The following is a 27,967-nucleotide window of genomic DNA, read 5'->3' as shown; positions in this document are numbered from 1 at the left end:
ATGCCATTGCATTGTAGGTGAATTTTGGTTGTTTTTTTGTTTTGATAAGTAGGTAGTCGCATCCAAACTAAACAAAAAAACGAAATTAAAACAAGTATTTTTTTTTTTATTTTATTATTTTAATTTTAATTTTTTGGTTGACAGGTTTTTTGGTCCGATAACAAATTAAACAAGATTCATCTCATCTCACAGAGAGAATATCGAATTCAGTAAAATTTAATTTTTTGATATAAAAGCACGGTGAAGTCAAGTAATAATCATAAGTTCATCGATTCAGTTAGATAACACAAGAACAAACTCAAAATGAAATTCCTCGTAAGTTTCTTCTGTTTTATTTGAGGATCTTTTTAAAAACAAAAAATTAAAATACATTATGAATTGGATATTAACACCAGAAAAACTTGCATACTTTTAGGTTGCTTTCTCCTGCTTGGTAGCTGTTGCCCTCGCCGTCGAAGATGTCCAAGTCATCCGTAACATTCTTGATGTTCAACCAGAAAGTTACAGCTACGGTTATGAACTTGGAAATGGAATTTCAGCTCAAGAATCTGGATCCTTGAAGAACCCAGAAGCCATCGTAAGATAAATTAATACAATTTTTAGTCTTCCAAAATTTTTCTAACTAAAATTATATAATCTTTTTTAAAATAAAATAGAGCGCCCAAGGATCATACCAATTCACTGCCCCAGACGGTCAAGTTGTAAAGGTCTCATACGTTGCTGATGAGAACGGTTTCCAACCCAGCAGTGATCTTTTGCCAGTTGGACCTGAAATCCCAATCTTGATCCAAAAGAGTCTTGCCTACTTGGCTTCAGCTAAGCCATACGTCGAGAAGAACTAAGAAGTTTCAATTTTAATTGAATGTTAATTCTGTTTAAATTAAAAATGTTTTTTTCTAAGTCATTTCGTGTTATAAAGTAAATAAAATATTGTTGTTAAAATGTTGCAAAAAAAAATTTGTTGTTTTTTAATATTTTCTGCAGTGATCCAAAAAATTTCCTAAATCCCAGACTATAAGCCTTCATTTTTAACAACGCAATTTCCTTCCCAAAAAAAGGTGCAACATAATCCATTTTGGCATCTAAATTAAGGTCACATCAAAACATAAATCAACAAGAAGAGACCACCGCAACATATTTCTACATATCCCTGCAATTATTCACATCATTTTTCTCATAAATTTCTTTAAAACTGAAATAATATCTTTTTCTCTTCCTTTAGTTTCATTGTTCACGCAGTATCCGTACGAAAATTCCTGTGAATTTAAGAGACATCTGGAAAGATTTATCTCAATTAAATCTCACTTTACTTTGACCACTACCTTGGTGTGTGCTTGCTGACCCAGTGTCGTATCATAACCATTTATTTTCCAACAAACCACTTGTTGATATAAATTTTTTGTTAACTCTTGTGCTTGGTTCCGAATAAACGAATAAACAAATCAAAAAGGAGTAAAAATTCTTTAACAAAAATAAGCCTTTATCATGTCTTTTTAATTCCCAGAAATAAAGACCCTTACGTAATGCATAAAGAGCCCTGAGTTAAGATCTGTGATTTACGCCTTAAATTCACGCAGACAGATTTTACAGGGTACCTACCATTTAATTTTTAAATTTATTGAGATTTAATTTAATTTTTTTTTCTACGGCGATTGATTACTGGCCATGTTGAAGCTTTAAAGCTGCCGCCAAGGTAATATTTTAAGATTTATAATTTCTCCACAGAAGCAATAATATAAAATTTTACAAAGTGAATTTTATAATAGAAAATTACTTAGTTCTTAAGCTTAGGATGAAAGTGGGTCCGTCTGTGTCTGTCTATGTTTGTATCTCGAGCTAGCGCCTAAGGAATTTGCTTCAAACTTGGTAGTAAATAGTTTTGAGTGATTCCCTAGAGGACAAATGAAAATTTGTTTTTAGGACCAAAAATAACGGTACCTGTCATATAACGGAAATAGAAAAGTTGATTTATTTCAAAAACGGCTCTATAAAGACTTTTGAATAAAATTTTTCTGTTTAGTGTTACATTTTTTGAAATAAAAATAATATTTTTTGTACCGTTATTAACGGTAGGTACCTGCCATAGAACGGTTTTATTTTATTTATGAATTTCTCGTAAACGATAAAGCAGATTTCAACCAAAAATCGTTAAAATAAACGTTATACATATATAAATTTTATAAAATTTTCAGAAAACACATTTTTGGATTTTAAAAATATTTCAAAAATTTCACTGTGCAAGTCGAAATCTTTGACAAGTGCGCTGTTGACTGTTTCCCCCTATTTCGGACCAGAGAGATCGATTGGCATCATTGGTTTTTCGATTTATCGGTACGACTTCATTTTGCCAGGTTTAAAGTAATTTTTCTTGTTTATATTGCTATTTTTTCTGCTCAAACGTTATTTACTACCAGCATAAACTACTGGCTTTGTGAAAATGTATATCTTAGTAACGAATGTGTTGCCGTTGTGTTTTAATACATTTTTTTTTTTACATTTGAAGCCGATTTGTGAGAAAATTGCTTCTACCGCCTGAACGATTTAATCTTATCCTTCACTCCCATATAATTTTTTTTCTGTAAATAATCTAAATAAATTTAATTTTAATTTAATTTAATTTTTAAAATTTATTTTTAGTTTAAAAAAAAAAAAACGGCAACACCGGCAATTTTTAACACATAGACTTAAAAGAATTTTTCATTGCCGACGTTTAAAACAGAAATTATCAAAATTGGATCTGTAATTTTCTTTAGTTACTCCACTAAAACATAATAAAACGATAACAATGCAAAAAAATCCAAATTTTTTGAATTTTTTCAACAAAAACTTGCTAAATTGCATAAAATTGTTTATTTGTTTAATGCTGGTAGTAAATAACGTATGAGTCGAATAAATAGCAATATAAACAAGAAAAATGACTTTAAACCGGGCAAAATGCTTAAAATTATTGAAAAAATTTCCGAAAAAAATTTTGTTTGAAGTCGTACCGATAAATCGAAAAACTAATCGATTTCTCAGGTCCGAAATAGGGGGGAACAGTCAACAGCTCACTTGTCTCAAAATTTTTTTTGAAAAAACTTGCACAGTGTTTTTTTTTTTGAAAAATAAATTTCTTAAAAACGGGTTGATGAATTTTATTAAAACTTCGTTCTTATGTATTGAATAATATTTTGTTAAAAATGGCATACCAAATTTTTTTTCGAAAAATATTGCAAAATTTGTATATGTTATATTATGCTTTTTTACGGCTCTAACGATTTTCTATTTTTTTTTTTTTTTTTTTTTTTCTAAAAATTATCTTATATACAAGAAATCAAATTGGCGAACTTGGTGTTTTGCAAAAGATCGTTTAAAACGGTGTTTAATTTATTATAAAAAAAACTATTTTCTTCAATAAAAAGCTCTAATATTAGAGTTGCTTTTACCATAAGAGCAAGTACGTGCGACTCCAGTCGTGCCTCGTGCATTTTATTTATAATTCAGCTTCGCCAGTAAAATTTTTTGTGATCCACGGTAAAACTCGTAAAACATATCAATAACAAAAATTGGTGATATTTTTCAATTGGACGAAAAACTTGGCTAAAATACTTTTTCGATTAGGTATATTTCTTTATTATTTTTTTCTACTTGCATTTCAACATGTTTAATTAATTTTTATCATTTGCTAGAAAAGAATCATTTCACGTAAAATTTGGTTTTATGTTTCTTAATTCTACTGCCGATTAAGTAAACTGCTATTTTCCTTAGTTTTCTTGTATCAATTAATGTTAATGCTAAATTATATAGTTATCTAATTCAACCATCAGTGTGAAAAAAATTTATAACATCAGTTAAACTGCTCTATTTAAGATTCTATTTTATTAAAAATTTTCCAAATCTTATCTATAACATTTTTATTCATCTAAATAAATGCTGTAAAACATGCAAACACTAACTCAACATTTTTTTTAACTATTCACAATTACTCACAGAACTTTCGTTAATTCATAACAAAACTCAAACCTAGTTGTGACATAGAAGAAGCAAAAAAAAAAAATTATAATCACACATTCAACCTTTTGAGTTTCCCATCAAAAACACAGACTCTATAGCACTCAAGAGAGGTATATTTCTTCCGAAACGGAAATACCGTACTTATGAGAATAATATGTAACTAGGCAATTCATGAAAACCATATACGAGTACTTATTATTTTTTCCCTCCAACACCCACTCCCAACACGACACCTCCTCAACCCTTTTTTTTAGAAATATAAAAAAATGTATGAAGTTCCATAGATCCCATGCGACATTTGTCAGGTGAAAAAGACATAAACCTAATGCACATTCGTGGTTGCATGTTCTTGCGTTCTAAGATATTCCCATAACGGTACATGTGTTTGCTACTTAAAAATCTAATCAAAATGATGGAATCACTTTTAATAAAAAATAGTTCCAAAGTGAAAAAAATAATGAAAATTATTTTTATTTTTAAGCGGAGTGATTGAATATAATTCAATTAAAAAGTTAATAACTTTTTATTATTAAAAAGTTAAAGTGACCTCAACTCCATATGCGTTTCGCCCAGGTATGACAGTGGGCTCATCAGTTAGATGCTGTCATACCCTTACTAAGACGCAAAATTTTGGTCCATGAATACAGACACTTATAAAAATCACAACCTGAATAGACTGTGAATTTTAATATTTTAGGGGAACATGGTTACATTCTTGCACCTAAAAACAATTGCCCGTGGTCAGGCTAATAAGTAAACAAAGTGAAAAAAATAATGAAAATTATTTTTATTTTTAAGCGGAGTGATTGAATATAATTCAATTAAAAAGTTAATAACTTTTTATTATTAAAAAGTTAAAGTGACCTCAACTCCATATGCGTTTCGCCCAGGTATGACAGTGGGCTCATCAGTTAGATGCTGTCATACCCTTACTAAGACGCAAAATTTTGGTCCATGAATACAGACACTTATAAAAATCACAACCTGAATAGACTGTGAATTTTAATATTTTAGGGGAACATGGTTACATTCTTGCACCTAAAAACAATTGCCCGTGGTCAGGCTAATAAGTAAACAAAGTGAAAAAAATAATGAAAATTATTTTTATTTTTAAGCGGAGTGATTGAATATAATTCAATTAAAAAGTTAATAACTTTTTATTATTAAAAAGTTAAAGTGACCTCAACTCCATATGCGTTTCGCCCAGGTATGACAGTGGGCTCATCAGTTAGATGCTGTCATACCCTTACTAAGACGCAAAATTTTGGTCCATGAATACAGACACTTATAAAAATCACAACCTGAATAGACTGTGCGAAACGCATATGGAGTTGAGGTCACTTTAACTTTTTAATAATAAAAAGTTATTAACTTTTTAATTGAAAAAATAGTTCCTTTATTAGAAAAAAATAATTCAATCTGGTAATAGGTCACTCAAAATCATGAGAATCACAAAGAACGAATATTTTCTTCATATCATTTTTTTTTTCATTGCATTTGAATAGGGAAACATTTTTATTTTCTTTTTAAAGCAATAATTTACATATTTTTTTTAATTTTCTATTATTTTAGCTAAAAAATAAATTTTATATCAAACCGTTATAATGATTAAACGTCAAAAGTGGTATATCTTTCCTTACTTCTTAGTTATAATATGACGAGACTGCTCAAAATTTTTCTTACCACGAAGCAAATCCATGTCTCATAGATAAGAAAAAATATATATTCAATGAGCATGAGTTCGCATCTACATAATTCCTATAAGGCACAGGCGAGCTCGAAATTCCAATTCAGATGTCAGTCACCTTTATGAAGTGAAATTAAGATCACAGAGTGACTGTGTTTGTGCTTGCGCGCCTCTATGATGTAACTTCCATCCATGATGGATATACCACCTATTGTGGGTTCTTTTTATATTCTTCTTTGATCGTTTCATGATACATCGGTTTGAGGAAGGGGGGAGAAGAATTGGTTTGAATTTGGCAAATCATAAGGTAGAAAAGCAGTTAGGCAGCCATTGCACCTTGCGGTACACCAGAAACAAAACCAAAAACAGACAGACAACAACAAAATAAAAATAAAAATTGCTCAAGGTTAAGCTATGGGAATTTGCCGCCGCCGTTGTGTGCGCGATTGATTGTATCTTTTGGCAAATGTGTTGCGCGAAAACATGAGAAAGGTTCCGACACTGAGAAACTGTCTTGCGATTTTTTTTTTTTTTTTTCTTTTCTGTGATTATATTTTATTTCATAGTTTGTTTGCGCACAGGGATGCTGACGATTGATGAACTATATCTTCCTTCTCTTTTGCCCGCTCCATAACAGATACCTACAAAGAGTGCGGGTGTAGTACAGACAAAAAACCTATGAGATTTTGTGAATAGTTTTAGAACTGAACTTTTGCAGAATAGATAATAATAATGTGTGGATGTGATCGTAGCATATGGAATGCGCATCACGTTCGTGATAAATTTATATGACTAAGATTTTTTTTGTATTATTTTTACGATCTGAGATGGCGGCGAAATTAAAATAATCTAAGCCTATCAAGAGTGATAATTTATAACACTTTTGCAGATTGTTTGTGGGATTTTATTTAAAATGCTTTCGTTGATCTAAGTGTTTTATGATGTTTGAAAAGATAGAAGATAATAGGATGTGTATTTTTTGTATAGAGAAAGAGGAACTTGGGATAAGTCTTTCAATTAAGGAAAGCGCATTTTCGAAACTATTTACTTTTTTAACAAAATTGAGAGTTTATAGATTTTGTTATGAAAACAATGTCTTTGTTGCATTTATTTTAGCATCTTTGTCAAATTTGTCTGCTTTTCAAATCTTCTTAAAGCAAGAAAGTCTCAATGTTCATTTAAAAAGATTACAAAACAAAGACAATATCTGACAAGTGACAGTTACCATTTTATCGAAACAAATTAAATGAATAAATAAATTAAACGCCTTAAATTTTTTTTTCCACTTAATTTCTGTCAAAGGATTCAATCCATTTCACTGTTTAGATAATAATAAAAATAATTCGGTTAATTTTAGTACCCAAAAGTTTCAATCTCATTAAAATCCATTTTTATTTATGCAATATCCAAGTCAATTTTATGATCAAAATTATTTCCAATTTCTTTATTTAAATCTCACAGAGTTAAAAAAGCAGTTTTATTGGAATTTGAAATCGATTTGAATAAAAATAAAAACATCTTCTTTGTTGTTTGATTTTTTTTTTTCAGACAAATATAATTAGATTAATAACAAGATCAAAGTTTAAGGTACTCTGCCCCAACATGAAAATCATCAATTCTATATTAAAAGAGTTGAGTACTGGAGTATAATAAAAATATTATTTTGTTTCGCTGGACAGGTTAGATTGAATCTAAAAAAAAAAAATTAATTTTATTTTACCAACTTACCAAGAGTAAATTTTTAAATGTCAAAATAATTATCTTATCTAGAAGAGCAATTTCAATTAAGTGGCTGGGCTGCTGCAGTCATATTGCATTATTTTGTTATGTTTTGTTTTGTTTGTTTGTTTGTCTCTTTTGTTCACTGTGTAAAGTTCAGTTGTAGTTTTATAAGTGCTATAAGATATTTTGGATTAAGTAAAAGAACAACAAAGTATGGAATTTGTTACAACTAATTGTAGGTATGTATAGAAATAAATGTTGAAATTCTTGCTAATTCTAATCTCTAATGCAGAGGGATAAGATTGCAGAAAATTTAAATGTTTCCTACCTTTTTGTTGCATTTTATTAAATTGGGTAAGGAATACAAAAAATTAATCCTAGAAGATTATTTCAAGGTCGAACAAAAAATTAAATGCATAAATGGGTAAGACAAACTTGATCTGAATAATTAAGAGTGTTTAATTTCGATCAAATTTTCAAAAAATTAAGATTGCGTTGCACGAGTATAATGGTATTGTTGCTACACTAGCCACAAAAGTAGCACCAAATTTTTCTGATTTTTTAAGTCACTGTAAATTACTTTATTTTAGTGAACAACGGTCGTATAGAGTTAAAACGAAAGCATTTCAAAGTTTATAAGCCATTTTTTCAGATGCTGGAATTACTCAATAATTGCAATTAATATGATAATAATATTTTTGCTTATAAAATGATTACTATTTTTGGTAAGACTATGAGATTTAATAAAGCTTTAGTTTTTTTTTTCGATTTAATTTTTTTTTTTTTTTTAATTATTATCTTAAATTTTGTCTTTTATTAAAAAATTAATTGTTTGAATTTATTTTTCAACAACGATTTTGGTTTAATTAGGTATATATATATGTATATTATATATTGTATATTAGGGTGGATTAAAAAAAATCAAAATCCTTTTTTTTTTATTTTATACTCGTATCCAAACCACTGGTTTCAATAGTTTTCTTATATGACCCGTATGCGCATTGCGATTTGGATACGAATATCTTCTAAACGGTTTAAGCAATCAATTTGATGCCAAGGACTTTTTTTGGAAGAATGTTTAAGCCCCTACAAGAGTATATCTAACAATTTTTCGTGAGTTAAAAAATTTTGAAAAGTAAAAAAAGGGATCGGGTCAAATTTCTGACTTCAAGATTCTGGTTTTCAAAATTCTGCTTTTTTCAAGAAAATTCTGTTTTTCAAAATTCTGCTTTTTTTTATATCCTGTCTTTCAAAATTCTGCTTTTTCAAAATTCTTCCAGCATTTTTTGAAGAAAAAAATTCTGCTAGTTCTGTTTTTTTTTTCATAGCATATGCGTTTTCTTAACAAAAATACACCTCATTGATGTGTGTATGTAATTTGAGGCTATGAGAGCAATAGTGGCGTAACCGGTTTTTTTTCAAAAATGAGTTTTTCATAAAAACTTGGTCTCTTAATATATCTACTTTATTACAAAAATAGATTTATGTAGCTAGATACACTCAGAACTAGATGGCACTCAAAAAAGTGTTGTTTTGAAAAACCCTGTATCTTAAATCACTCGTAGCTCAAAACTTCCTTTTTGTGGCTTACGCCACTATTGTTCTCATAGCCTCATTTAAGTTTGGTACTTTTCTAACTGCCTAGAAGACTGACTTTCGTATAACCCACATCTATATACCGTTGAAAACTAATTAGAAAAAATGTTGTTAGGCTGTAAAAAATATTTCTTTTCTTATTAAATTATTTGAATATTAATTTTTATTTGATTTATTAAAAATATATTATTTTATTTATAATTATTTTTCTAAGATATCTATCATTAAAGATCTTTTCTCAATATTTTTAATTTTATTGATTTATCAACAAAAAAAAAAGATGAATATTAAAAAAATGACATAGTACACGTAAGTATAAGTAATCTCAAATAAGCAGCAAATTTTGCGACTTGATGATTTTACAAAATTCTGCAAAAATTAAAAAAGGGGTTGGAAAATGTTAAAAAGCGCGCGCTTTTAAAGTTAAAAAAGAACTTTTTGCAGAATTTTGTAAAACAGAATTATGAAAAGCAGAATTTTGAAAAGCAGAATTTTGAATTGTGACCCCGACCCGTATAAAAGTTTTTATAATTTTTTTAACTTTGACCTCAAATATCTTTCAAATGGTTAGATTAATAAAAAAAAAGTTAATAAGACTTTTTTTGTTTAGCAATCTGTTTCCTACAAGAATAGGTATGTCTTGCCCTTTTAATCATTATAATTTTTCAATTTGTTACAAAATTAAGAACAAAAGACGAATTTTTAAAGATTTTCTCAATTTTTGGAACTCAAATGTCTTTTAATCTATTATATAAACGAAAAAAGTGGACAGAGCAGAGCGTTCAATTTCCTACAAGAATATGTAGAGAAATCTGCTAAAAAGGAAGGAGGACCTTCCCATTAATATAAATAGCTCATATTTGGTGAGTTTATTCTAGAAGTGTCTAGCAATCGATTTTGATTGCATACAAATTCGTATATGATTTTTCTCCTTTGTACTGCATAGTTGAAATACCGACCCGCTTCAAACTCCTTCTCAAGACAATATGCTATCCAGTTGACGAAATGCAATATAATTGTCAATCAATCAATGTTGGTTGAATCACTTAAGAATAATCATAATGAATCACTAACCTTACAATTAATCACCTCATCACAAAAATATTATAATCAACCCAATATTCAAATCCATCAACATGAATAAATACATAAAATTTTATTTCTCTGCAACAATATTATCGTTAATTTAACTTTGACAACGTGTTAACATTCACAAAAAGGCTTGTAAGCTAACTACTTTGGTTACTTAAACACACTCTTGAATCTTGTCATCAAATGTAAACAAGACATGAACATGCAAGAAGTCATTAAATTTAAATGTTAAATACTTCCACACATGATGCTCATCTTATTATCACTCTATACAATTTGAAAAAAAAAAAAAAAAAAAAAAAAAAAAAAACCATTGCTTTTTGATAAACTCAACCTAAAATAAAAGAGCTGACTTACGAACTTCGAAAACATGATTTCTTCAATTTTTTTGTTCTTACAAAATTTAAACAATTTCTTCAACTATGATTAACTGACACTTAACAAATTGCAATTACACTTCCCAAAGCAGAATCATCAATTTGCAAAAAAAAAAAAAAAAAATTCTCATCAACAAAAAAAAAAAAATACCATAAAGATGAGGTGAATAATTTATGAGCATGTCTCAGATTGTTAACGAAATGAACAAAAAAAAACAATATGCAACACGACTCCATAGTACACACCTCAACTGATTTATTTGAACTGATTACCTCAAGTGGTATCATAACTAACACTTCTGTCCTACACACAAACACACAGATAACTTTAGTTCCGATTACCGTCAAAAGAAGATTCACAAAGAATAAAATCCAACAAATCTACTGGCTTTAGGTTAATTTAAATAACAGTGACTTTTCTAACCCCTAAACATCGCAATGAAGAATTGCCCATCGTGTATCGTCAAATGTACCATCATCAATAATTGTTTGCACTTAACACACCCGAGATCTGGCCAAAGCTTTAAACATAATAAAAACAAAGTAACAAAAGTGTTAGCTTTTCTCGACAAACTTTGTTGCAACAGAAATGTGGTGGTAAAGAGCTCTGCCCTGACAGGAAACACCAACATAATCGACACAAGACTGACCATCTTCTGACATGTGGATCTTAAAAAATTTACTTACGTTCCACAATGTGAAAAAGATTCTTCTACACCACGCATACAAGAAATAAGCTTATGAGGCACAATGCCTCCTCTTCCGTCTTGTGTCTGGTTAAAGCATAGGGTCTCTCTGTTAATGGCTTTATGTTGATTCCATGGTGTTGTTTGATATTTCGTCGTCGCTTTCGTATCGTTGTCGCTGGTATATGTATGTGGCATGGAATGAATTAGAGTCATAGCTCTGGAAGCACATCTCTTAACTTTTTCGTATAAATAATCCCGAGTGTTACCACGAAGGGTACAGTCTCAATTGTTAAGTGCTCAAGTCTGATCCTCTCTCAACAAACAAGAAAGGAACAAATTTAAATCGTTGCAATTTTGCAGAAACAAACAAAACTATCAACAAGGAATATGAAGATCTTTGTAAGTGGATTAAAACAAAAAAAAAAAGGATTTTCAAAAAAGGATTAACCAAACTAATTCATCTGTCTCACAGATTTTTGTACTCATCGGCATGTTAGCGGTTGTTACTGCCGCTCCCCAGGGATCCGGCGATCCCATTCCAATTATTCGACAAGAGCAGGAAGTCAATTTCGATGGATCCTACAAGTTTAATTACGAGACTGGAAATGGAATAACTGCCGAGGAGACAGGGTTTTTGAAAAATGCTGGCAATCCAGATACCGAAGCACAGGTGGGTTCATCTTGATTCAATATGATAAATGGAACTTTGCTTTGTTGGGAGCGTAGTAGTTGTAGACTCGAGATGACCTTTTGTGTGGCTCCTTGGGTGATTAGTATGAGTTCAATTTGGTGGCACCGAATTGCATAACAAGCACAAATTCCATTCAAATCCCTTCTCATATACAACACGAATTACACTAAAACAAAAGAGCTGAGATGCAAACTTGAATTTGCAATTACAATGGGCTTGGAGTTGGAGCTTCTTGGTATTTAAAAGTGCGCTGCATAACATAACTTCACATTAAAATGTTAAAGAGTGTCTCGAGTTATTTAAAGCAGTGCACACTTTGCAAATGCGTTGTTGTTGGGAAAGTTTAGAGCTCACTAGATCGTTGGAAGAGATTGGATCTAATTTTTATTCAAATTCATAAACGTGTTTAAATTGAATTATTATTTTATTTATAGGTTGCTCAAGGTCGTTACTCATATACAGCTCCAGATGGACAATTGATAACTGTAGTTTATACTGCCGATGAAAATGGATTCCAGGCTCAAGGTGATCATTTGCCAACACCACCACCAATCCCACCAGCAATTCAGAGGGCTTTGGAATATTTGGCTACAGCACCACCTCAGCCAGAACAAGGAAGTAACCCGAATGCCATTCGAAGGGGTTAAGTTTAGATTTGAATTTGAAATTAATTTCGTTTTATTTTTGTTGTAAATGAATTATTATCTAATTGTTCCCTTTTCCTGCCCTATGAAAACATTTATTTTATGTGATTTTCTTCATTTCATAATACACAAAGACATTTTTATACACTTGACATATATACACGACACAAGTACACTTAAACTTGTTGGCTAGATTTGAATTTTGTAAATAGTATTATTTTTTTTATCAATTTTATGCCAACAAATGCTAGAACATTTTTTTCAAATGAACACTCATTAAATTAGATTTTAAGTTGATTACAAAAAAAAAGAAATAATGAATAAATTGATTTTTTACAAAACATATATGTAATTTTGTTTGTCTTTTTTTCCATTATATTATTTGAACCATTTATTTTCAAAACATGATAAGTCCACTTTTTTTCAAAATTCATTTTTTTGACTAAATTTGTACTCCAGGGATAACCACGTCTGTCTTCAAAATATGAAGTATCTACTCCATCTATATCCGATTTTATAGCTACGCGAAATATTTTTTCAGTATCAAAAACAGAATAAGTCCCGGACTTATCATCTTTTGAAAATAAACAACAGCTTCTTTTTGTGTAAATGCTATATTCGACTAATGATTGAAAATCTTAAGTTTAAAGCTACTTTAAAGTTAAATAAGTAGTCCGCACCTCCGGACATTGTATTTTAATCTCTAATACAATTGTTTGATAGACTGGGGCTAAAAGCAAAATTGTATATCCATTTTAACACTAATTTCACATCCGTTTATTTTCAAAGTATGATAAGTCCAAAAGCATTTTTATTTTTTATCTTTTGAACTATCGCTCCAAAAATTAAAAACGAAACGGTATTTTGTAGCTAGGCAAGAGTCCTACAGAATATATTTTTTATACATTTTGTTACGCATATCAAAAGAAAATGGAACTTTTTTTTCTTCTCCTTAAGAATTAAAAATCATGGACTTATCATGTTTTGCAAATAAATGATTCATTTAATTTCGCCATTAAAAATTAAAAATCTGTCAAATCGCGTACAAATTTTAAAATTTCCCGTTTTTACATACCTAAAGAATTTAAAATGGCTATTTTAAATTTAATACAGTGTGAATAAATTGGTCCTTAAGGTATCCTTTCTAAGCAACATGTGAACAATAGTTGCATACATATAGATATCTAGTGCTTAATAGTTATTGATTCTATAAATTAAAAAAATTAAAAATAAATCATTATTTTATTTTATGGAAATGTATTGCTTTTCTGCCAATTTAGGGAGCAGTTGCTTATTTTGGCAGTAAGACATTATTACGATTAAGCTCTTTGGGATTTACTTTTATTACTTTCGATTTTTGCTAATTCAAAATTTGTCTTCAAATTTTATAAGATAGATAAGCATTAAAAAGTAGTCAATTGTTTACTTGCTGATAAAAACAAAAAATATGCATCGTGGGTAATGCTAATGCATTAGCATAATCAAGTTGATATTTATTTCATAAAATACTTTTTTTACATTTTGCATCGAAACACAGATTTCAAATTTTTTTAAAGGAAAATTTGCAATAGCTATGAAATTTTTAAAAGTGTTTATGTAGGTACTCATCCAATTATTTTAGAAAATTATAAAAAAAAAAAATAAATAAATAAAATTCATTCATTTATGGTTGTAGTGAACGAAAACATAAAATGATAAAATTTAAAATACACTGAACGAAAAAAAGCCAATATTTTACGAACTGGTTGCGATAGAACTTTTTTCTATCTGTTTTTAGAACAGTCATAAGCAGGGATAGGATTTTGTGGTATTTGCCTTTTTTTCTTGCTTAATCGTACGACATTATAGATTAAAAATAAACACGTTTCACGTCGCCCTAGTGCCAAATATATGTATTTTATTTTGCCTTTTTTTTGCCTTTTCTTTCGTTATTGCCTTTTTTTTGCCTTTTCTCTTGTTATTGCCTTTTTTTGTCTTTTCCTATGTTTTTTATCTTTTTAGCGTCTTAAAGGTAATGCCTACACACAAAACACTCAAATATACAAACAAAAAGCTAACTTACTCAGTATATTACTTGCTCAATATAGGTATCTATTCTATAATAAAAATTCACTAAATGCCCCACACAAACAAAATTCGAATGAAAAGATCTAGCTAAGCAACTTGTTTGTCTGCTATTGCTACCATTTATTGTCTTCTACGTTCTATTGCGCGGCCGACAACCGACACGTATCAGAGTTCAAAAGCTAACTTACTCAATTTACAATACTCGATTTGAAGAAGTTCTCCAGATTTTGGACATAATCAAGAGAGATTTGGAAGCTGCGAAAGGGGCAGTCGCAAAAGATGTTTTTGAGAAATACAGATCAATTTTTTTTGGCAAATAAAGGACTCGAAAGAGTTGAACAAATAAATTGCGTAATACATTGGAACACAAATCCAGGGGTCGAACTACGGCATTCGTACGTTAACGTATTGACGCTTTATGTCTCTATCATTTTCTTCTAATTAAAAAGAGAAAGAAATAGTCAAAACGTTAACGAACGTATGCCGTAGTTCGACCCCAGAGCTCCCGGAAAATGTTGAAGTGGGCGATGTCGAGTTCTTTAATTGGGGTCCAGTCGTCTCTACAGATGTAGAGAGATATTTTAGCTGCTTTAGAGCACTCTTAAGGGACAATCGCAGGCGCTTGTTAACTGAAAATTTAAAAAAAAACTCATGATTGTTCAAAATTACTGCAATTAATTTTTATATTTCATTCTTTTCTCAATAAATGCGTTTTTATGCCTTTTTGGGAGTTTTATTTTGCCTTTTTTTAAGTTTTTAGGTCCACAAGATCCTATCCCTGGTCATAAGTATAGCTATCAGCCGTTTAAGGGTTGCCCATTCTCTATCGGACATCCTGTATTATATTCGGAATTATTCTAAACAAAAATTACCAAGAAAATGGTTTCGGGAGAAGGGCCCCAATCGGAAAAATGGTGAAAATTTCCATTTTTTTTTTTTTTGCTTTCCCCATAATCTTAACCATTGAATAACAAAATTCAAGCTAAAAAAATAATGAAATTTCAAGAGTGACAAACCATTTTTTGTGACCTTTGACCCCAAGTAAAATTTTTTCCAGGTCTCGGATCGATGAGGACTTTTAAGATTTAACTTATGATGGTGTTTCTAACAATCCTACACCGAAAAAAAAATTGATAATAACAGCTATCAAATTAACATTTTTCAGTGACAAAAGTCGTCCAACAATTAAAATATCAATTTTGATATATTATCATATCATTTTGACATTTTTTTAATTTCAGGTGGAATAGTGAAAATTTCACTTTGACAATTAAATTATCAATGTTGACTAGATTTTACGTTTTAGTTTATTATAAGGAAACCTATTTCTTTCCTTTTCTTTTTTATTATTTTTTTTATTTTAAGAAATTTCTTTCTTTTTTCAAAACATTAGTGAAAGAGAATATTCTTTACAAAATAGTGGTGATATTATTTTTTTTATTATAGGTAATATAATTATTGTTTTGTTATTTTCTCCCAAACTATGTGAAGTAAAATCTAAGTGCCGATCAAATTTTCTCAGTAAATCATACATTTTACTTCGAAAAAACACAAAGCGCCTTTTAATTAGTACACATTAAGAATTTTTTATTTAATATTTTTCAATAATTTGGAATGAGAAATTGATATGAAAAAATGATAATAAAATATCAAAAAAAAATTCCAAAATGTGACATTTAAATATCATCCTGATAATAAAAATGTTGTTTTAACATTTTAAATATCATAAAACACATTTTATAGAGCATTTTTGGCTGATATTTAAAAAATGTTAATTTGATATTTAAAAAATGTTAAATTGATATTGGTTTTTTTTTTTCGGTGTACCGATTTTCAGCTTGCTGGGAATTAATGTAACCTCGGATGTCTAAATTGACCGGACTATAAGCTCAAAAATCATATTGATTTCTTGCTAGCAGATCTAGTTTTTGAAATATTTAGTTTTTAATATTTGTTCAAACTATTTTTTTTAAGTTTTCCTTTTTTTGAGAGTTTATTAAAATTTTATATTTTTATATTATTAAACTTAATGTATTTTGGGCCAGTTATCCTATATTTTTCTTTCTAGAAGCTCTGTTTTTTTTTAAATAATTTTGCTTTCACATTACAACTATTTGTTTACATATTCCAGAAAAATCTTTTACGAACCTAAACCACACTGGTTCCTTTCTAGGAGCTTGTTTTTTTTAGATATTTTCATTTTTTCACATTTTGGAGGTAATTTCCTACTTTTTTTTTTTTGCTTGTCTTATTACACATGCGTTTTTAAAGTTTTGCTTAAAAAATTTATTTCGAATGTAATGTATTTCAGAAGTAAGGAAGATGAAAATACAAAAACAAAATTTTTAGCAAAAAATGTATATGAATATGTATGCCAATTTATTAATGAATAATTTAAAAACTAGAGCTGCTAGGAAAAAAGCAGTGTATTGTTTTCGGAATTAGCACCCTCCATTTAGTAAGAAATGATACAATTTTTGTGTGTTGGGCAGTGTTATGTATCAAGCAAAAATTGGATTTTGTTTCCCTGTTGAACTGCCGCTTTAAAATAAGTTCAACGTCCACTATATTTAATAAAACTAAAATGTTTTAAGTAAAAAATTGATTCAAATTTTTATTCAAAATAATCAATACACTTCACCTATTAACCTTTTCAATTGATATAACTCAAAACAGATTGAATTCGGTTCTTTTATGCTTCAACTTTTTAATCTGACATGCTCACCACATCTAAGTGTCTTTTTTATTGCATAAGGCAAAATATAACTCCAAAAAGATTATTATAATTAAAATGTCTTTGAACGAAAAATAAAAAAGTCATAAATAGTCAAAAACGTTTAACCAATTTATTCAGTACTGTATGAACAAGTTACAAATAATAATCCGACAGCTACAAATGCATTTTACGTTAATGACACACAACTGATTGACACTTATGAAAAACTTAAAAAAAGCCTACATACACTTGCTCTAAAAGGGTCATAAAAACAAATAATGTTTCCTCAATCTTCAATCAAGTGTGCGGGGGTCTTCAAAATCCAATCCACGGTCATTTATTTGAAAATTGAATGCTTTTGGGATGTCATTGCCAATATTTGTCTCGGATGCATCACAAATGAGTCAATTCGCATTTGCATCTAGATTCGATAGCTGAAAAGCCTTGAAATAGTTATGTGGATCGTATAAATGCGCACAAGCACAATCGACTGCGCCGGATCTTTGGCTATATGCGAATGATTTCCATTTACATAATAAATTTTCTCTCCTCGATCTTTCACTGACGACGACGACGATGACTACGACAATGATGAGATGGGTGCAGCCCACTTACCCAGGTTCCTCTATTATGTAGCAGCGTAAAAACCATAAGAACCAAATCATGCTAAGAGAGTATACGGAACACTCACTCTTGGCTCGGATGGCTGACATTTAGATGCGAATTCTATAATTTTATCCAACGGGTTTCAATTATTGAGACGTGCATCAGCAAGCATCTTCGAGTTCTTCACCAATTTTTTACACCTCTCTTTGAATTGGATATGAAATTTTGTAAGAAAAGATACTATATATTTCAAGCTGACAAAGCGCATCTTTCAGTGTGGATGATGATTATGATATGAGGAAGAATAGCACTGAATTAGCTATTCAAAAATTTTATAGATGGGATATATCCATGCAAATGGGCGGATTCGCAGTCAGTGATTTGGTTGGTGTCTGGCTGACTGACCGCCACCGACACCGGCCAACACAGGCCGGCCAGTCGTGTGTGTTGAAATAGCTTATTTGACTCAAAGGTTAACTGATTATGATGATATTTTTCGGATAACGGAGTGTTTGATTATTTTGCAATTGCTTTTTTGAATTTTGAAAATTGTAGGTTTTAAAAAATGGGGGTGTGGATATAAATTTTAGTGTTTGCAAAAGTGATTCAATTGACCGCTTGTTGAAAATTATTGAATTAATTAAATAACCTATTTTTATGTGTTGATTATTTTTGCTTGTTTGTATGTATTTGTATAGTTGTAAACTAAAAAATCTTAGGTTAGGTGTCACGTACATAGGCGGATTCAGGGGGGGGGCACGGGGGCACGTGCCCCCCCCAGAACTTAAAGTTCATACTTAAAGGAAATCAAACTATAAGAGTTTTATTTTTAATAAAAACAGAAAGAACTTGAGTGAAATTCTTGTCTATTTCTGGCTGAAAATGCGAATTTTGTTGTTTGTTTCATCCCTTTCCCATGAAAAGCTCCACCTCACAAATAAATAAACGATTTTTCGATTTAAAAAAAAGTGAATTTTCAAAGTGATTTTGGTGAAAAATTTTGATATGGACATCGAATGACATTGAATGATATAAAAAAAATAATTGTATATGCAACTCTATTTTTTCATACAGAGGGGTTAAAAAATTTGCACTTTTTTCGTTGTTTTTTTTCAACATTAGTGTTTTTAAAATAGCGGAACACGTCACAAAATTGCATAAACTATACATTATAGAACTGCTATATATGTAGAACAAACTTGCATTTCAGAAGTTTGCCCAAGTTTGCACCCCGAAAATAAAGACCCCTTGAAAAAAAACTCCTCAAAAGCGACCCTTACTTATAGATTTTTATAAATATTATTTTATTGAGAAAATTTCTCCAGGGATACCTCTAAAAATATGTAAAAATAATAGTGTTCCAAATTTCAAAAGAATCGGTGCAGTAGTTTTGAAGTTTTGAGGAGCACCGGCGTTGAAAACATTAGTTGTGGGGATAACGATTTAAAGTTTTGAACTCTGGACTAAAAGACTAAAACGTTCCTAAGGGTAGTATTAAAATACTTATAACTTGGTCAATTTGGCTCCAAGAGACCTACGATTTGAACACAATATTCTTGAGGTATAAAACAATTTAACCCCTTGTAGCCCCATGTGACATTTCTGTAACAAACCGAAAAAGATTGCATAAAAGCTCTACAAACTATTTTTTTTTTTTCTTTTGAAGCTTCTAATATTATAATCTTTAAGTATTGCTTTATCGAAATAGTACTTCAAATTTCTAATAAATAGCACCAATAGTTTTTAATTTACAGTTAATGTTGAAAGTTGGGCTTTTTTTGAAAATAAGCAAATTTGTATAAAAACTACGAAATTCAGAAAAAAATAGGTTTTGTTTTTGTTTTTTGCTTGAATTTTTGAATTTTTATATAAAAATAAATTATTTAAACTTTTTTTTTACTCCCAAAATATCGAAATAACTAAGTAAATAATGACTTAATTCAATTTTTTAAAAATACGTGTTTTATTAAAGATAAAGGCCAATCGATTGACTTATTAATTTTTAAATTTACGACCTTGGGTTACAAAAGGTTAATGCAAATAAAAAAAAAAAAAACTGGGTTTCCCGGCAAAAAAGTAGGATTCAGTTTTTTTTGTTATTCTTAGGAACTTTAATATTTATTAGAATGAAGTCTTTAGTATTTGACTAAAAACTACTAGGTCATTAACGAATGGTATAATTATGTCCATAATATTTTAAAATTTTATACAAAATCAATTAAAAAACGTAAACATTTTTTTTTTTTCAAAATTTCATCTTTAAAACTTAATTTCTCAAAATCTATTTGGTGAAACAACTTAAGTCAAAAAATTAAACAAAGAATAGATTACTAACTTTAATATAGCACAGAATTGTACGTGCATTTTCTGATTTTTTATATTTTTTTCTTCCGGCTAATCCAGGAGTAAGAGGGTTAGCACTTAAGTGGCTTTTACTGTAACAAGAAAATGAAAATTTTTCCTTCCGAATAACTTTTTGGTCATTTGGTACCTATTTGATGTGGGAAATGTGCCTAAATATTTTTGGCCAGGTTAAAATTTTCTGCTTGTTAGTCAGTCGTATGGTACTTCACTTTATTTCTAACTGTTATTGCTGTTTTTTTTGCCAATCCGTCCCTTGTGCCCCCCCCAGAAAAAAATCCTGGATCCGCCCCTGGTCACGTACATAAAATGGTGCAGGGAATTAAGTCCACGGGAACGTGCACTGAGGGACTTCGTTCTCATCGAGTGGGAACGAAATCCACTTTAGTGAAGTGGCTTTCTTTCCCATTCAAGGTGGGATTGAATTCCACTCTCTAATGGGAACCTAGTACACACTCAAAAAAATTAAAAGAGAAATTATTTTCAACAACGATTTAATAACGAAAAACGAAAGTAATCAAATAAGCGTGATTTTTCGTAAAAGTACATTTAAGTAAAAAAAAATCTCACAGGGGCATAAGTCCCGATTTTATTTTCGGAATTTATGTCCCACTTTACTAGAATCCAATTCGTGTCTTAGGTATGTCCCTCACTACTGAGGCATAAGTCCCAAAAGAAAAATTTCGGCACTAAGTTCCCACATGTATTTTTTTTTTATTTTTGCGTATAAGTACCTTCAGAGACAAATTAATATGACCACTGCTGATGAACCGAACAATTTTGCAAAGGGGAGAATCAATTTTGAGGTGTGAAAATAAAAATTCGCTCGAATTTTTATTTTCACACCTCAAAATTGATTCTCCCCTGGGCAAAATTTTGTTCCGCTTCGCGTTTGGGTTGTACAAATTAAATAGATTCTCATGTCAGCAAATGTTTTTCCGCTTCGCGTTTGCCAAATTATAGCACTTTACTAACATACAAACATTTGCGTCTGCCTGGCGATCTAACATTAGATAAGCAGAGGAACGAACTTGCGTGAGCGGTCCACTTAGGATATTTAAAGTCGCCAATGTCGGCGTCTTTTTAACTAACTGAAACCTTGCCTGCCTCGCTTTACGGGTTCTCAGTATTTTAAATCCTTTTTAGGGTTCTCTGTCCCACTCACATAACTTTGTTGCTCCGCTAAGGGTATGTAAAGTCGCCAGGAAGGCGCCAATAACAACACTTTTTTAACTAAACTGTGCCTTGTCCCGTAAATGTTAATTCCAAATCAAATGGAACTAACATGCAATTGGGTTAGTTCCGTGAGTGTTACACTCTTTTCAGTTTCTTGAAAACTGGATTTCGAAATGAACTGCTGATTTTCCAGATTCTGTAAAAAGTCAAATTAAAAACTCGCGATTCTTTTTATTCTTAGTTAACTTCTTCTTGGTGAAATGGGAATTAAGTTAACATTCAGAGGGAACGAAAACCACACGTTTTTTTTTAGGAATTAGATCCCCACCTAGCATGGGAACTTACTCCACTTTAATAAAGTGGGTTTGGTTCTCACTGAGTGAGAACTAACTACATCAGTGGACTTAGTTCCCGTGGACTTAGTTTCCAGCACCACATCAAATGCTGTTATTGTAAATACTTTTTGTATTGAAATAAGTCAATTTATAAATGCGTCACGCGAATATTGGAGTGACGCCAAGTTTAATTCGTTACACATACACCACAGTGACCCATTAAGTTAAACCACAAAAACATAATAAAAACTATATCACTGATATTTTAGGGTGAGACCATTTGACTTTGGTTGATTATTCACTGACTTATAACCACTTAAATAAATTTCAAAATTTTCGTGTTTTTTTTATTTTGCTCTACTTTCCCAGTTCGAAAGCATTTCCAGCTTAACCATTTAAGATCGGATAGCTTGTTCATTCACCTTAAATTTCCTTTTTTCTTTTAAGTTCAATACGACCACTTCTTGCTAAAAAATCGAACTTTGAATGGAAGGATCTTTTTGTATTCAAAATTGTATCTGTATATCTCAGAAACCATGTACAAGAAAATTAAGGAGTATTTTAAAATCTATAATAATAATAATATAATTTATTTGAAAAATTAAGAGTTAGGTGTCTTTTGGGATAATCACCCGCTAAGTTGGAAATATCGAGAAAACCAGTAATGTTGATTGTGCCTTTTACAGTTTAATATGCCCACAAAAACTCCATAAACTTTCGATTTAATACTTTGATCGAATTTTTGCAAATAAAATTAAAGTATCACGATTTTGACTTAAATGAAAAATTTTAGAAACTTTTTTTTTTAATGACTCAAAAAACGTGGTACGGTTTGGGTAGTGCTGATGTCGGCGGCATTAGTTTTTGTTTAAAATTTTTTTGGAGTCAAATGAATTTTTTTTTTAATTTTCGAATTTTCGATAAAATAAACGCAACTTTATTTTAAAGTACCTACATATTTCAAGTGCTCGGTGGCATGTGTTACGGTTAAGCGACTTTATTAAAATTGTATATATATTTTTCATAGGTGGGGGGGCATGGAAAATATTACAAAATTGGGGTAAAATTTTGGAGTAATTAATTGGGGTAAATTATTTTTTCAATTTTTTACTTTCAATCACTTTTTTTGTTTTAAATATCCCCATTGTTTTTAATTCTCTCTCAAACAAAAAACCCTTAACTTATTTTAAATTTCAGATTCAGCAGAGTACTTCTTGATGTGATTTTAAAAAACTTCTGTAATGCCATATTAAGAGATAGGAAGTGGAATTAAAAACTTCAGGAAATCGAAAGAAACACTATGAAGTATTTGATTACATACATTCACTCTTTACATGTTTAAGGCGACTTATTAGGGAATGAGAAAACTGACGAACTTCATAAAAGAGCCATTATTTGATCTAAGACGATCATTCTTAAAAAATCAAAATACGATTTTTTTATTACAAACGTGATACTGACTTTTTTTTACTGCCACAAGCAGGAAATTGTTATGACGAAAGATTTATAATAAGAAGAATATGACATTTTTCAACTCATCGAGAAATCACTACGCTGTCTTCTTGTTTCTAATAAATGAAGTACGTAAACAACAGAAAAAATACATTCGAGTAGGAGTGACTTACCAAAGGATTTGGCATCCATAAAATGTATAAGGACAGTTAATGCATTTATCACCGCCAAATCCCTTGATACAAACCCGATTACGTAATTTTTCTTATTATAATTTATAGCTTTCTGAAATATCAATGAAATAACGCCTCTATAGCGCTGATTATCCTTTCGGCCATTGACATTAACAATACAACAGTAACAAATGTAACAAAATGTTTAATTTTAGAAATTCATTCACATTTTACACCATTCAACAAAAACAAGTACAAATTATTTATTTTTTTTTTTTTTTATTTTTTTAATTCAAAAATCAGAGCTTACCTATAGTTCCCGGAAAAAGCAGCGACACGTGTAAGTATCTTCTATTAGTGACTAACCACAATGAACTGTTTATCTTCTTTTCAATTCCGTCTACAAAACAACTACCTTTAGTCAATATATTTTCCTAATACAATAAAATATTATAAAGAAGCATTTTTTTTCATATTTGCATTCAAGAAAAACCCGAAACTAATAACATTGTTCAACTAAGATAAACGAGTAGACGACTATCGTTATACAAATTTATAGATTATTCCTTTATGGGTCATCAGTTCATCAGATCTTCAGAGTTGCATGTAAAAATCTAGGTGTGTTTCCAATCCGACACCGTAGTCATGATAATGATGATCAGAAAAAAGTAATTTAGCTTAATCATCTTTAATCAGACGACATAACATTCACTCCCGCACATCATCTTTTTACAAACGATCATAATCAATAAGATCTAAAGCCGATTTGACATTACCGTTTAAAGCCACATTATAACACAAGAATTACGATAATTACCTTTCCTCTGACGAAGTTGATTTCAAAACAGGGTATTCCAATTGATTTCAATCATAATTGTCATCCAATCAAACTCAATCATATTTTAACCACCCTGTAAGAGTGTCAAGTTGTCAATTTGAATCGAAATATGTCATTTGCCTGCATACGCATATTGATAATTCCTATAAACTATCCGTTTTAATGAGTCCAGTTAGTTGTTTCGAGGTGCTATAGCTTTTATAGCATTATAAAAAGAACATGTAAATGGGATGTTCAACGCATTTAGTTGCAACAACTGCAATCGATAATATGATGAAGGTATTTCTGGTAAGATCCTTGACAATCTTGAAAGTCCTTTATAGTCTTGTTAATGGTGTTTTGGAATTATCCTTTTAGATACTCACACTTGGATTTGTCTGCGTGTGGAATGCAAGTGGTCAGAACGATGGGAGATACGTTCCACCAACTACTAGGAGACGAATTAGTTCTCTAGCTAGTGGGCGTTATGCTGGCGCAGGCGATGGAAGATATCGTCCTAGCAACGATGGAAGGTATAGCGGAGGCAATGATGGAAAATACGTTCATGTCGATGTACCTGGAGGTGCCTACACTGGCGGTGGTGGACAGTACGTTCCAGAAAAACCTAAACCCATACCAACTGCCCCAACACCAAAACGTCCACCAGTTGATCTAACCCCAAAAGCTATTAAACCTTCAGTTCAAGGAAAAGGAACTGGTGAAGGAGGTGGTGGATGGAAAATCATTCGTGATGAAAATTCTGTGGAATCTGATGGATACCAATATCTGTGAGTGTTGTCTAAACTTTATTTTACGATATCATTAAGGACACAAACCATTTATTTTGTTCATTGCAATAATTCACTATTGCATACTTTTAGGAAGTTTTTCCAATTTTTTATTTTTTTTTTATTTTTCTTGTCAGTTGGGAAACCGAAAATGGAATTTTGGCTGAAGAACAAGGAAAAATTCAGCCTTTGAATAGTGGTGATGAAGCCCTTCGATCGACTGGTTACTATGAATACACTGGAGATGATGGTCTCCTTTATCGTGTTGATTATGTCGCAGATGACAATGGTTTTGTACCAGTTGGGGAACATATTCCTACACAACCGCCGCACGTTCCCAAGTTATTGGCTTATTTGGCAGCAAATGCACCATCTAACCGCCGAAGGAGATAAATCCGTCCCAATAAGCTACTCGAGCAGTAATGAATCTCAATTGTATATTTTTATTCTAAATCAACGTACCTTAACTCCTTTAAGTCTATAATCTTCAATAAAAGTGCTTTTATGATTTTTTAAACGATTTGTGGTATTTTTTTTTGTGTGTGATCATATACGTGATTAGATTAATTTATCATTTTTTTTTTATTTTGAATTGGCTTAGAAGAATTTATATCTTTTGTTGATTAAAGCGTTAACATGACATTAATGGGCGATGATTGAAATGATGGATAAACAGATTGTTAAGTAAGTCGAAAGAGGTCGTTGGCGTTGGTGTTTTTGGGGGTTAATGGCATTTTAAGTGATATAATTTGTTAAAAAGAGTGATTTAGTGGGGGATATAAATTTAGGGAGATCACAAATCACATGCATCTTGCTGCTCTAAAAAAATATGTGGGTTTAAGGACATTAATTAAAAAATTTAATTAAAAAATGAGCCTCAAAAACTAAATAGTTTAATCTAAACAAAATCAAACTGCCAAAATTTGTATTTGAGCATTTTTAGCAGAGATTTAAAATTCTCACATATTTAAGGCGGAAATAGAGGTTATAATCGTGATAAACACATAAAGTTATGAAAAAATCGTTATTAACCGAAAAAATATAAAAGTAACATTGCATATAAAAAATGTAGGTATACCATAAATTTGAATAATTTGTGTATTTTGATTATTTTTACAACTTGTCACACGTGCGTCCAATTTGAATCTATAGTAAAATATAATTGATAATAGGTACGTACTTACTGCAATCTTTAAAGTGATTTGGTTACCCTATAACCCCAAAAAAATAAATACGAAAATATTGTTGATGCAATTGTTGATATTATTTTGAAAACGAAAACATTGAAATTTGAAACCAAATTATAGAATCAGTTTTAATTAGTCTGAAGCGAATATAAATTCCGCAGAATTTGTATTTGTTTTTTTTTTTTTTTAATTTTAGACTAGCCGTATTGATATTCGAATAAAAATAACATCGCAATTACTTTTTTCAAATAAATTTATTTTTAATGTGACAAAATAAAATGTTTAAGATATTTAATATTCATAAGAAATCACAAAATCAAACAAATCAATTTTTTCTTAAATTTGTATTTAGGTTTGGTATTTTTTTATGGTTATAAGATGGAAAAATGGTAGAGTCAGATAGACAAAGGTCTTAACTATTTTAAAGTGATAACGATGTAGACTAATGTTTCATTTAAGTGTTGCCGTATTTGAGATTAATCAAGAAAGAGAAAAAAATACAACCTTGAAAAGAAATTTACCCGCATTAAAAAAAAAATGCTTTTTTAACAAATAGATGGCTACTAAACTTAATATAGCTTATTTTCTTAAAACCGTACCTAAAGCCTCCGATTTTCATGGTTTTTACTTCAGCAAGGATTTTTACGTTCAACAAAAAAATTTCAGTACATGTACATGCCCAATGGAAAAGCTTTTTACTTGCTCAATAGGGCAAGTATTGGTTTCGTGTCGAAAAAAAAATTCGAGGTTTTAATCAAAACTAACATTACGATTATGGAGAAGTCTGAAAAAGTGGTTTTCATCATGACGTCCGTCGGTCTGTGCGTCGGTGCGTCGGTGCGTCGTCAAAAAAAGCTGTACATGAAGCTGCAGCCTAAACGGGTTGACGGATTTTCTTGAAATTTGGTATGGATGTTTTTTTCGTGATTTCCAAGGTTATTTTTTTTTTGTTTTTTAATATCTCGCTTAGAACGTATACCTCCCATACAAAATTTTTGAGTCATTGCAATTTTCTCGAAAACGGCTCTAACGATTTTGATCAAATTTAGCACACGTAATGCTGTATATAGTTCTAACATAACTGCGTTTTTAGTTTTTCTCAAAAAATACGGATAGTGGAAATATGGTCTTTTAATTTTTTTAAATCGCGGATGTCGGCTCTTCCCATACATTATTATGGAGTTATTGCAATTTTCTCAAAAATGGCTCTAATGATTTTGATAAAATTTTGCATACGTAATATTCAAAGTAATTGCAGTAAAACTGCAGTTTTAGTTTTTCTCAAAAAAGTCAAGTCAAATAAAAAAAAATTTTATTTAACTAACATTTGGCCTGCATGCCGTCTCTTCCCCTACATCAACCAAATTTCTTAAAAATTTATATAGAGGCAGCTCCTATAATCTACGAGTAAGCTAACATAAAAGTACTTTGAACTGCAAGAGCAAGTACGTGCGGCCCCAGTCGTGCATTTTATTTTTAATCAGAGCGACCTTGTGATAGCCCTAAGTCCTGCATGTAAAAAAAGCCCCTGAAATTAAAAGTTTGTTTGGAAAAATTGCTAATGCCAATACATATTATAAGATGTACCCCAATTGGCCTTGAACAAAAACTCGTTTATTGGGTATCGGAATGTGTCGGATAACGGAAGCATGATAAAATGCATATGGAGGTTTCACAGCTGAAACGGACCAAGTAAAAAAAAGAAGAAAAACTAAATTTAGTGCCAAAATCTGAGCAAGGTTTGACTCTACTAACATCTTTCATAAGTTTGATCCAAAAGTATTTCGATTCAAATTGT

General features: G+C 30.4%; 3 protein-coding genes across 3 annotated transcripts in view; 2 read left to right on the top strand and 1 right to left on the bottom strand.

Moving 5' to 3' along the window:
• The window catches only part of LOC129919223 (pupal cuticle protein 20-like), a 59,121-nt gene extending 35,382 nt beyond the window's left edge, over positions 1 to 23,739 (bottom strand). Inside the window, exon 1 of the mRNA XM_056000080.1 lies at positions 23,688 to 23,739. The gene's annotated coding sequence lies outside the window, so the exon portion shown is untranslated. The remainder of the gene's footprint in view (positions 1 to 23,687) is intronic.
• LOC129911826 (uncharacterized) lies at positions 212 to 12,797 on the top strand. Its single transcript, XM_055989782.1, has 5 exons — positions 212 to 315; positions 416 to 577; positions 657 to 827; positions 11,629 to 11,826; positions 12,282 to 12,797. The coding sequence occupies exons 1-5, from the start codon at positions 304 to 306 to the stop codon at positions 12,492 to 12,494; spliced, it is 756 nt and encodes a 251-aa protein (XP_055845757.1). The 5' UTR covers positions 212 to 303; the 3' UTR covers positions 12,495 to 12,797.
• A 650-nt stretch (positions 23,740 to 24,389) lies between the features above and the next one.
• LOC129919238 (larval cuticle protein LCP-30-like) lies at positions 24,390 to 25,496 on the top strand. Its single transcript, XM_056000096.1, has 3 exons — positions 24,390 to 24,503; positions 24,573 to 24,982; positions 25,120 to 25,496. The coding sequence occupies exons 1-3, from the start codon at positions 24,441 to 24,443 to the stop codon at positions 25,373 to 25,375; spliced, it is 729 nt and encodes a 242-aa protein (XP_055856071.1). The 5' UTR covers positions 24,390 to 24,440; the 3' UTR covers positions 25,376 to 25,496.
• The last annotated feature ends 2,471 nt before the right edge of the window (positions 25,497 to 27,967 follow it).

The sequence above is a fragment of the Episyrphus balteatus genome, chromosome 1 (genome assembly GCF_945859705.1).
Source record: "Episyrphus balteatus chromosome 1, idEpiBalt1.1, whole genome shotgun sequence".
NCBI classification, from domain to species: domain Eukaryota; kingdom Metazoa; phylum Arthropoda; class Insecta; order Diptera; family Syrphidae; genus Episyrphus; species Episyrphus balteatus.
This window is presented reverse-complemented; position numbering and strand designations above follow the sequence as displayed.